Source organism: Bombus terrestris, chromosome 5 (assembly GCF_910591885.1).
Source record: "Bombus terrestris chromosome 5, iyBomTerr1.2, whole genome shotgun sequence".
Taxonomy (NCBI): domain Eukaryota; kingdom Metazoa; phylum Arthropoda; class Insecta; order Hymenoptera; family Apidae; genus Bombus; species Bombus terrestris.
In genome coordinates this window covers 11,232,157-11,244,814 of record NC_063273.1, presented here as the reverse complement: position 1 = coordinate 11,244,814, position 12,658 = coordinate 11,232,157, and the positions used below count along the sequence as shown (strand labels likewise).

At 37.7% G+C, this 12,658-nt stretch overlaps 1 protein-coding gene across 4 annotated transcripts in view; it reads right to left on the bottom strand.

The window, feature by feature from the left end:
- The window catches only part of LOC100648744 (pikachurin), a 269,154-nt gene extending 257,981 nt beyond the window's left edge, over positions 1–11,173 (bottom strand). Inside the window, exons 1-2 of one of the 4 annotated variants that reach the window (XM_003395253.4) lie at positions 11,010–11,173; positions 9,292–9,568 (exon numbers count right to left, since the gene is read on the bottom strand). In XM_003395253.4, coding sequence (XP_003395301.2) covers positions 9,292–9,406 — 115 coding nt within the window. In that variant the 5' untranslated portion in view covers positions 9,407–9,568; positions 11,010–11,173. The remainder of the gene's footprint in view (positions 1–9,291; positions 9,569–11,009) is intronic. The other 3 variants (XM_048405926.1, XM_048405925.1, XM_012308370.3) reach the window with 3 other exon arrangements.
- Between the last annotated feature and the right edge of the window lie 1,485 nt (positions 11,174–12,658).

The window sequence follows — 12,658 nt, the reverse complement described above, 5'->3', positions numbered from 1 at the left end:
CGTACCTATTTGATTCTATGCAGTCAGTAGCAATAAACGGTAATGTTGAAGTTGACCTATGCTCACGCATCGAATTGTCCATGTGACTATAGCATGAGCAAACGTTACCGTACACCTGTGAATACCGTCGAAGTATCATGTTCTACTTTAACGCGGTGCAAACTGTTGTTTGGTACAATAGACAATCCTTAGTAAGATTAATAGGTATTTCTATGATACGATCCCATAGGTGCCACAGTGTATCCACGCTGCGGAGCCATTAATCAACGTTGAGTCGTAAATAGACCCAAACGAACCGAGATGATGTGTTAAATAATTGAATAGAGGCATTAATCTCGTATGCTGTTCTATCCTCCGAACCGGTAGTGGTTTATAGTAAATAATTGAAATAGATTAACCCTCGCTGTCCTGCACAAATATTTTCCTCTGAGGCAAACATTTCCTGCTACCTGTCTTGTAAACCTCTTTATGTACTTAGACTTGATGTTCGACGTTTGAGATATATCTAGGATTATGCTGATTACTTTAAGGTTATTCCGGTAGTAGATTGCTCGAGGATCTCAGTACTTGCTCGAATATTTAAACCTGGAACTTTTAGTTTATTTGTTCCAATATCGATTATTCTACTTGATGTTCGTGTATTCTTATGGTTAAATATTTACATAAATAGTGATATGCCAGAGCACTTGGATGTTCAAACACTTATTTTTATTTCCGAGTAAACGCTACAGTTACTACTAGTGCGAATAAAGATGATGGAATTGTTACTATGACTTGATGGCTGATCTCAAATCTCAGAAATAGCAATAGCATCACGTCCATGCCGTAATCAATTATTCTTAACGGCCTTCCCATGAGGTACCTACGTACATAAATATCATAAGTGATAGAACTGCTTTCATATTTGAAATTCAGATCGGATCGAAGAAACGCAATATTCACCGGCGAAGAACTAGGAACATAATGATTTGTAGTTTCAGACTTCATTCCCAGCAAGCATGTTAAGGTCAAATGAGTTCTCGGCTATAAGCTCGTGATGCGCCTCGCAACGAACGCGAAACAGTGCCATCGGCGGAACGCAATTTAAATTCTCTTAGAACAGCCTATTCCATTATTCACTCGTCCTGTTCATAACCTGAAACGTGCATAAAGAACCGATGCAGCCGCAAACATGAACATTACCAAACACAGCTTTCGTAAGAGAAATAACTATCATCTCTCTTCGTTCTTTCTAAATCCAGTTCCTTTATTTGGTCATCAGTCGTGATGACGCTTGTACAGTGGGGAATTTGAAGATGCAAAAATTTCGACTCTTTTCTCGGCAAACTTGCTTTCCATCACATTTCTATAACGAATTTTATTGGCACGTCAAACGAAACGAAGAATAGACAACAATAAGTACAATTTACAAAGCTGACACGTAAAATCATCGGGAGGAATCAATTCAATTTTTCTCAAGGCAGATTTTCTCGGTAACACGATTAGTAAATATCGCGCGTCATATTTCACTTCTCTTTACATTTTTATCGTTTTTAAATATTCGTACGCTTCTATCGAAAAATATGGAAAATATGGATAATATAGACAGATATTCGATAGAATCGGGGCAAGTAAAATTGACGGCGATATTCGCGATTCTACGCGATTAACTCGCACCATCATTTACAACTGCACTTACTAAAATAAAATCGAAAAATATACAACTGCGAATCGTAAAAATTACAATGGACAACCGACCTTTTACTCAAGCCTGATTGATGGAGATCGAAATGGATTATACGCGTGTTCACTTTCTATTTTATACGTCGAAGTACAAAGTCTCATTTGTAACATTTTATAATAATGCCTAAATGTACGCAGTCTCACGGATTGAATATCAAGAACATATTATATATTGAATAATTTATTCCGAATAGAGATATTTCACAGTCCTAAGCTAGAAGTTAGAAGTCCAAACACTATATTCTAGGTTTCAATCCAACATCCAGCTACTAACAATATCTGTGTAGCGGCATTAGGTCGCAAAGAACAACTCTCTTTCCAGCGATTTCATTGGTACATAGTATAGCATCGAGGGAAGACCGTTTACGAAAGACCGACGAAACATAAACAAGGCCGCGATAAAACGTAAATGCTGACAGGCTTAATGGATCATCGATGTCCCTTTGGTCCTTCCATCAAATACTCGGAAGAAAGCATACGTGACCACGATCGTGTCACGTAAAATAAAAAAAAGGGGTAGCTCGAACGAAAAGATAAAAAATAAGGTAACAAAAAACAAGAGAATTTATTTCTTGTACTCTGAGTTTACACTGACTGCGATTTGGTTCTGAGCTCCAGCCGTGACTTTCCACGACTGAAGGCTCTTACAATTTGGCTTTCGGTAGGATCTGTTTCTTCTTTGTTTGTCACCCCTCAATATCTCCACTACCCTCCTGTAGGCGTACGTGACCGTTGACCACGCTTCTAGAACATTCGGTGGAAGGATCGTTAGGATATAGATGACTCATTAGGCATGTAGAGGTGTGTGTGGCGTTATGTTGTCGTCGGCGATAGTAGTAGTTGCCGGTTGTAGATGTCGCTGCTGGGACACTGCTAATTATTCTTTTATTTTGATGCGTGGCAGAAAAATAGGATCACGGGCACCGGGAATCGAAACTCGGGTCCCAAACGTTCGAAACGTAGAGCGCTAACCACTTCGCTACCGTGTCCGTTACTTAGTGTCGTGTAGCAGTATTTGTTGTCGAGTGCCGCTACAGGCACTTCGGCGATATACATTGTCGCCAATTCCGCCACATCTTTATCTCCATCATCGGTCCATCGGATTTGAAGTATGCCGGTCGTGACAATCGCGGACGCTTAACAAAAATTTGCGTAGTGGACATATCGAAAGATGACAAAAGAGAAGAAAGCGGATTAAGAGATGAATTGTCAGCAACAGTTGTTAGTAAGCAGTCGTCAGCACAAGTCGCGAGTCGAGAGTTGTGAAACAGCCACTAGTCGAGTTAATAAAAGAATTATTAAATAAAACGCCGATTATTTCTTTGGCACCCTACACGTCCTATACCTCATCTGCAATTCAAAGATCATGTTCGGAAAAGCTAATTGTCAATTAATGATAAATTTTTGCACACACCTGATCTGCTCCACAACTTCCCTTTCCCACTCCAGGTCTATAAATTCCGCGCCTAGGAAAATTCAAACTCGCTGCTTCAATTTTCAATCACTAAAAAGTTTACAATTTTCATAAAATCATCCGTAGAAGAATTAATTTTCGATCAATGTATGTTAAATTCTTCCTCGCGCTTGATCTATCTTTCCACGTTACAAATCTAAACAAACTCCACATCTAAACAAATCCAAACATAGTACTCCAGTTTCAACTACCATCAGTCTCAGCCCAATTACCCGCTTCCGTCAAGATCCGCCGCGAGGAAGAGAACCAGCAGGTTTCCCTGCGCATACATCCACCGAAATCGAACCTTACGGTATAAAATTTCCTGTAACCCAACTCGCTCCACCTACGCCAGTACATTTTTATCGCGCATCTTCGATCCGGCCTCATAAGAGATTTTATCGGCAGCGGCGATGGAACTTCTCTCGAGTGCATTTGCGAGCCGATGATTGCTTCTCGCTGCTATCATGTTCGACGAGAGCAACTGGCCCGCCCCCCGTTCCGACTCCCTCGTTGTCAAAGCTGGATGAGGGAGGAGGTAGAAAATAAGTAGAAAGGTAAAAAGAGTCGAGAGTACGAGGGGAATAAGATGGACGGCGTTGTCCTTTTGCTTCCCGCTGCGAGAAGGAAAACGAGAAAAGCAAGCAAAGTAAGGGAGCACGATAGAGAAACCCGAACAAACAAGAAGGCGAAACGAGCTGGAATTCGCTCGTTCCAAGGAAGGCACGTCTCGGCTTTCGTACTTGAAAATACATAATTCACCTTTGTTTACAGCTGGGACGAAATCGATCGATCGCTAATCCATTTTCTTCTTTCTCCGCCTATTGTTCCGCTCAACCAGAGAATTACGTCGCTCGAATGCACCAACTGTGTGAATTAACGCGCCCTTTCTTCTGTTGTTTCCGGCCGTCGATTTTGTTTCCCTAGGTTCAAATTCACCCAGGCAATGCCGCTTTCTCTAATCGTTAAAGTTACATCGGCTACTCGCCGATAACTCTTTTGTTCGCGTTTTGCGACCCCTTGCCGAAATGAACAACCTTTCCGCCCTTTTAAATGAACTCAGCCGTAACTGGATCGTTTCAGACAATGGAATAAAATAATCGTGCTAGAAACAATTTTTCCTTTCGAGCTTCATACTGTTAATGAATTTCTCGAGGTTTCTTAACAGGATTAAAATGAAATATCATTTTGGATATCGTTTAGAGAATGGTCAAAAAATGTTGAATACACGACGAAGAAGATTTATGAGAAGTTAGATATTTTAATTAATAAATTGCTCTTTAAAAGAAAAGAAATCAATTGTCTTAATTCTTTTAGGTCATCGATAAAATTATTATCCTTATTTCTTATTATCTCATACATGTGTGTGACGATTTTGTTGTTATAGAATCTTTCATTCTTCTGCGTTTATGCTGCGTTTATGATTCTCGGTATTGAACAAGTTCCATACGGATCTAAAGAAGCTATCAATCTAAAGCTATCAATCTAAAGCTATCAATCTAAAAAATACTGTGAATGCTGCCACAGTTATACATTTTTCTATATAACAACTTCATACAATGTAATGCCTAAGATACACTCTATCAACGATTTACCGATAGAATTTACGTTACCAGTTGATTTCTTCAACAATACTGCACCATCTTGTTGTAACTTATATTTCAACGACTACGTACACTTCTTCAATTTGCTGCAATTGGTGAAAATTCCTAGGTAAATATACAAAATTGCAAACATGGACGAAATCTGATGACAGAACTTCTTGACACACTCCGACATTTAGAACCTGAACTAGCTTCGAAATCTATTTCAAGATAAGTGCAAACGTCACTGACATGATTTCTATTCCAAAAATTACCTCACACATGCTCGCCTAAATTACCCCAATGAACAAACTGGAATTCCAATAACGTAATTTACCTTATTGTTATCTTTAGGAACAATTCCTCTACGACATACATAAAAGTCCCAGTTTCATTGAAATTCGCGTTCGCCAATGAAGCCCTCCAATGACAAATGGACTTTATATTCGTCGGTGAATTCAAAGATTCGCCAGAATTACATGAATGACGCGCGAACTGTAACATGGGAATATTTCTAGGTTCGGACCTGGCCGTTATATAACTAACTTAGTGCGCATCGGTGATGTCTAAAGGGCAGTAACTGACCGTGATATTAATTGCTTCCTGGCTATTAGCAAATGGGCCCGCGGAGATCTCGCAAAGGGAGCGGCTTCCCTGCGCGAGTTTGCCATTAACATTAACGCAATCTGTCGTGTTATACGTGGCACGCTAGCATTGCAACGCGTACCAGCGCTAAAATCCCGCGCAACCAAAATCGAAAATGCAAGGAGCATTGTTACCCATAAAAGGACAACCGTGTATACGACTATGGCTAACTGAAAGTTCAACCAAACTCGAGATACGCTCTTAGGTCGCTAATCTTGTTCCCTACTGACCTGTTCGGGCTTAATTCGTTCGAGAAGTTGAGATCGTAACGCTTGCGACGTGGATATTGGATAAGGCTATTTTTGAGGAAACGCTGACTATTAGGTTTTAATCAAGGACCAAAAATAATAGGTATGTTTTAAATCTTTTATGAGAAGTTACATGAACTATAATATGAATCATAAACGAGAAATCATGGATAATGAAGGGGATTGTTATAACTGTTGTATGAACTACAGTCATCCGGACTATTTGCTTAGTTTACTGCACTTGCAGAGTTTGATCAAAAAGTTCAGTAACATGATACATAAAACGTGGTAGGAATAAGCAATAGAATATAATATATTATGTTCCATTTTATGTATTCCATTATATATAATATTATATTATTATTACATATGTAGAGGTGTGTCAGGACAAGGATAGTGCAAAATGACGAAAGCAATTATTGCTGTCACAGCTTGTTATATGTATTTCTGGTCCTTAAATAGCTCTACGTACATAATATACAAGTATTGTGGAGATACCCGTTAGTGCTGATGATTTCTGTGTATATTCGCTCGATATTGTATTACATTCTGCCCGCCCGCGAACGTGTCTGTTTATTAATACTGGTCAGAGGAGAATCGGAAAAATTTGAATTTGTTCTGACCCGACGGTTGTCTGTAGCGGCGACATTGTTCTGCCCGGAGTTTACGTTATTTGTATTCTAACGGTCTTGATGCTCCGGGATAAAACAATAACATGATTTGATTTGTCCTCTAAATCATGTTCCGTTGCACATGCATATGTGTATAATTGTATAATATATTTAATTAAATATATATATATAATGGAATATATACAATGGAATATAATGGATTAATAACGATAGAAGCATTACATTACAAAAATTTAAATCTTTCCTTTCTAATCACATCCATCTTGATAAAAATGACCACGGCTAGAACAGAATCAAAGTCATATCATAGAATGATATAAATCATAGAATCAAACATATATAGCTAGAAAAATATGGCTTCATTTTGACGAAAAATACCCTGTGTAAAAGTTATAATTTTTGTTTGGATCGAATTTCGGTACGTAGGAATCCATCGAATATCGTGGAAATGTTGAAAAATCGACAACATGCATGATACTTTTTCCTTTCGAGCGTTGCATATTTTTCCATTTCATGAAAAATACGTATTAATGAACATCGTCGGGGATATCGATCGCTGGATTGATATCACATTGATAAACAACACCGTCCAATGAAAGTATGCTCTATACCGGAGCAATGAATCCGTATGAAAATGGTCGGCAGATTCGATTCGTGTATTGGGCAAACACTTTTCTTATACAAACTATTTGCAGTAACTACAATATTTACGGAGGTGGCATTTGCGTATTCAGAATAGTTTCGAAAATTTGTTAATGCATTCGAGTCGACTTTGTCAATACGGATTCATTTGCAGCCGACAAAACCCCGTGCGCAAATATACGAACGTTAATTAAGTTTCGACTTCGACATGCATACGCGCGGATATATGCGTTATAAAAATGCTGCCGAATGGAAAGCCGCCTTGACAAATGGATCCGTAATGGCGTGATTCGCTGTTGGCCAAATCCTGAAAAGCATTGCGCTCAAATTTTCATCGCATCGATAAAAACACTCGATGAAATGTTAATGAATATCTGAGCATAACACAAATGTATTTAATGTATCGAAACGTTTACCAGTAATATTTACTGTCATAATTAGTAACCTGTAAGCTCACTGCACATAACCGAACGCATGCAATACACATTTGCATAAAGACAATTTCTCATTAATTGAAAAGTTTGTATCAAAGACAATTTTTGTAGATTTTTGTATTTTACCAAAACAACAAAATACTCTTTGATTGTTGTTGGATACACAACAATACGTTATTTAAACGAAGCATTTATCAGATTACATATTTGTAATTATATAGCAGCAAAGTAAGTCACAATGTTGTGTATTCCATGACTGAAACTGTTTATCGGATAACAACTTTTTTATTGAATTAATAAAAAATGATACCTGCACTTGAACTCAGTATTCCTCACAAAATAAAAATCAAACATATAATAGAGTATTTGATACCAACATTCTTTTCTTCTTCATTGCTGTTATTAAATTGAATCATTTGAATATATGAATCACTGTTTGAGAAAGCAGTACTCGTGATGCTATTGTACCACTCCCTCTGAACAAATTCACTGAACAATAAGATTCTCGTATTATGAGACTCACCTCTAGCTACGAAGATGCCTCATTATTTTAAAATTCGAAAAGCTTAATAAATAATCTAATAATCTCACTTCAACTGAATATCCCTTACTAAATAAAAACATATGATAGAACCCTTAATATCAACATCTTTTTTTGTCCTCGTTACTATCAGATTGAACAACCATCATATGTGAATCGTTGTTTACAAAAGAAAGACAAAAACACTTTCGTCAAAAATGTCTCGTTTTCATAGAATCAGTCAATTTTCACTGAATGTGTAATAAGTTTCATATATTACAAGTCACGTCTCTGATTACTAGAACATACTACTACTTTAAAATTCGAAAAATTTAACTGGAGTTATTTTCTTTACGAGCTTTTCAATTTTTATTTTCTACTTCAATTAATGCATCTCATAACCTAAACTCATTCTATTTTATGGCTGCTAACTTAACATAATCAACTATCGACGACGACGACGACGATGTAACGTAAATCACGTCAGAGACCGGGACACGCACGCACCGCTGGCGGGATGGTGTCGCGATCGGCATACTTCGAGTCCGATGGACCGATGATGGAGATGGAGATGTGGCGGCCTTGGCGACAATGTGTATCGCCGAGGTGCCTAGTGAGTTATCTGTATCCTAACGGTCCTTCCACCAAATGTTCTAGAAGTGTGGCAACGGTCACGCACACCTACAGGGTAGTGGGGATATTGAGGAATTTTTTTTTTGTTTTTTTTTTTATTTATTAGAATATTTACAATCAATTCTCGTTGAGAATTTTCAGTAACTTAATTTGGCATGATACAATGACATGGATTATAATAGTTTTATATTGTTGGTTCTAGTGGAAACTAAGGATTTAATCTAGAGGGTATTTTCTTTTTAGTCTACGGATCTGGTCCGTCGTGTCCAGTAGTTGGGCGACTAATGGGATGTGGTGGTTGTTGACTCTTGTGTAATATCTGCTTCTGAACTTGTGTATTTCATCTTTGACTGTAGGTATCTTGAGGTCACGGTGGATTGTTTCGTTGGTAACATACCAGGGTGCATTTAATAGAGATCTTAGCGTTTTCGATTGGAGTATTGAGGAATGACAAACAAAGAAGAAACAGATGCCACCGAAAGTCAAATTGTAAGAGCTTCAGTCTCGAACAGTCACGCCTAGAGCTCAGAAGTGTATTATAAGTGTATTATTAAGTGTATAAACGAGGAAAAAATAAAGTTTCCTTTTTTTTTTTTTAAATTTCTTTTTTATTTTACGCGACAACGACAACGACGACCGTTAGATATAAATCGACAAAGAAACAAGAACACGAATCGTAAGAATATACAATGAACACGTTCGAACTAAATCGATCGATGTATGGAAGATATCTATACCGTCATCGAACCATCGATAAATGCAATCGATAGAACACTTACCTTGAAAGGCAGCCTCGAAGGTGGTCTTCTCCTCGATGGGGTTTTGGGCGAGAACCAAGACGACCGCCAGATGAGCAAGGATCACAAAAAATCGGCAAACACAAAGTTCAGCCATCGTCCTGCGATGTACATGCACACGCTCGCTCCGATAATGTTCACTTTCGCATTTCTAGGAAATCAACCAACCAACTTCTTGATCGACTATCGATTGTCGCGCGAGTTTCACCGTCGCGTAGAAACGCACACTAAAAACTTCCCCCGATTTTAACGACCGATTCTGCAATACAAATAAGAAAAAAAAACGCGTATCAAAAGCACCATATAGCGCATATGCATATGCAAAAACACCAAATAGCGCAGATAACACTCCTTTCGTTTTTGTACTTTTACCGTATTTTCTTTTCTCTTTCTTTCTCGTATAGACAGTACGAAGACACTCGGTCAAGTGTCTCGAAACACGGACGTTATACGACCGAAATTCTCTGAAGGTACTACGAGGTCGTGTCAAGAAGACGTATACACCGTATCGGGTATACTGCAACGATAACACGGCCACTGGCGCAAAAAGTGGACAATTGTCCGCCTTCCACTTTCAGCGTCTGTGTAAAGCGTATACACATCGAAGCACGCCGGGCCAGCTACTATCACGAATACATGACTATATACGCGGTACACGGTCGCATACTTTTAAGCTCGTGTCGTCCTTTCATGTACCATCTCTGTCCTCTCTATCGGATGAGGAGCTCTTTTCACCTCGCTTTTTAGTTTAACATTTGACTGCGCGCATAATGAGATCTCTTACCGATATTTACCGTACTTGTTACCCGTCAGCAAATGATCGGACTCTATTCTGCCGGTGATATTCGATGCAAATTCACTCGGTTACGTATGCATATCAATATCGATATCGATATGCATATATTATAACGAGACAGTTCAAAGAAAGATACATTTTTATCCAGAAAAAACAGAGAAAATATGAAAGTCTAAAGATAAAATTTGATGAATTGGAATTTGGCTTCGAATCGAAATTATTAAAGATTTAATTTTGATATTATTGAACGTACTTGAAGCTTGTAACACATAATTGGAAGCTGTTATAAAAATTTTTGAATTAAAGAGAGAATAACAATAAAGCTCATTTAAACGAACAATTGTTATTCACTTACGTTAATCACTATAAATTTTACGATAACGTGTTTGTAAAAAGCGGGTAGAAAAGACCTCGAAATCGAAAGACGAACCCGGCGGCGGGTCGCAAGCGTTCGCGGCTACCCTCGAAAGCAAACTGAGAACTATGTATCTAAATTCAATACGGTTCTCCTTGACACTACCGAATGACTTAAGCTCAAACGTCAACTATCGACTGTGGTGAGCCTCGGCTAAACTCTCTCTACCTTCCTTAATCTTCATAAAGTTCAACGACCACAATCGAATCGCTTGAAACCATAGTTATGTCACACGAATCGAAACTACGCAAATATACGATCGACAGCGCCACGAGAGAACTGCCGCTGAAATATTTCAAATCTTCGTATCGTGCATATACACCATATATCGCGATATAATTAGAATTATAAGATTGATTTAATCTTGAGACGATATCTCAAAGCTCGTGAAGAAAACATTTCGCCGCGATAGAAAAGGAAGGCAGACGAGAATGATGGGAAAAGAACAGAGAAAAGTAACGATCGAAAACGTTCGTTTGGTCGTTGTACCTGTCCAGAACAGTCTCACGGTTGTTGTTCGACACAAAAGAAGAAAAGATACGGTGGTTAGAAAGACTTTAGCACACACGCGAACCCGAAGGTGAAAGGAGCTTCGCAACAGCCGTCGACGCCGGCCGGTGTCTCCAATCGAACTGCGGAGGTTGGTCGATGGTGGCGCCGCCGAGGGACGCTGAGCGTCGCCGTGTGGCATGCGTCATAACGACGTGGAAACGCCACCGCCTTCGATCGGCCGCCATTTTTTTTTTTGAAGCGCGTTACTAACCCCCTTGAAAACATTCCACCCCAAACGCTGTTTCCCGATCGGAGCTCAGGAGCGTACGATTTTCAGGTAGCAGAAAAATCGGTTGAAAATTTAACAATTATAATTTCTTCTATGTACATTAAGAATATATTTCTTACTAGAATATTAACAGATTGTGGATGTTTATGCAGATGTATATATTTTCATAGTTTAGTAATAGAATGAAACTTACATATGAAAATTAATTTTGTTTCTAGGTTTTGATTACATACTATTTATTTTGTATATTTCATGTATGAAATACGTTTCATCTATTTATGTAATTTAAATATACATATGCAGAAGAATTAATTTTAGTCAAGCGATCGTTATCAATTTGATTTAACTATCAAATAACATAAAATAACAGTTATAAATAACATTTAAGGTATGTAATGAGTATAACTGAAAATAGGGAAAGAAATACGTATGTATATGTCAAAATGAAATATGATTTTGGAGCAAAATTTCAATTTTAAGTGTAGTTAGAATTTAAATTATAATGATGGCATATGATTAATGAACATCCCGTTGTTATAGTATATTTTCAATGTACTTATTGTATAACCTTTACATACATTGGTGTATATCTACATACGTTTATATATTTTATCTGCATATTTTGACATATTTTAATTGCATAAACATTCACATTCTAGACATTAACGTTACAGTATGTGAGAATATTCTATAGAATATATGCACGTCAAAATCTATTAATTTCGAATGACGCCATGAATAAATGTTCCTATCTCATACAAGGATTTAATTGGCAATAAATAATTCGCGAACTCTACCGAAGATGGAAGATTATATAACACTTGTCAAAAGCTGAATGAATAGATTCGACACACACATGTTTATATAATACACACTAATTGTACAGTCTATTCAAACCTATTATAATGTACATAATAATAAAGCGTAATAACGAACGAATTGAAGTACGCGGTTAACAATACCATAACTTGAGTATAACGATAGCATGGATGCTAAAAATGCTAAACTCCCCGAGAAGCTTTCTCTGCATGATATTTTCAATTTGAAAGGCAATGAGAGAGGGTTAAAACCAACGACAAAGGTTTTAATGTAAATGAAATAAATACTGGTGATGTACTTGACCTGCAACTTTCACTTATCGTTTAAATTAATTCAAATTTTGTTTAAACCGATTAATAACGGCCTCTTACAGTTAACCGAGTTCAACCATCGTGTCCTCTGTAGGATCTTAACAATAAATGGATAACCTTTCCTATAGAAAACTCGAAGCAGCAAAAAACTGGTACGAGTGTAGCGAAATAAAATTGTAGCGATACGGTAACTTTGAAAAAAGAACTTGCACATTGTGAAAAACGCT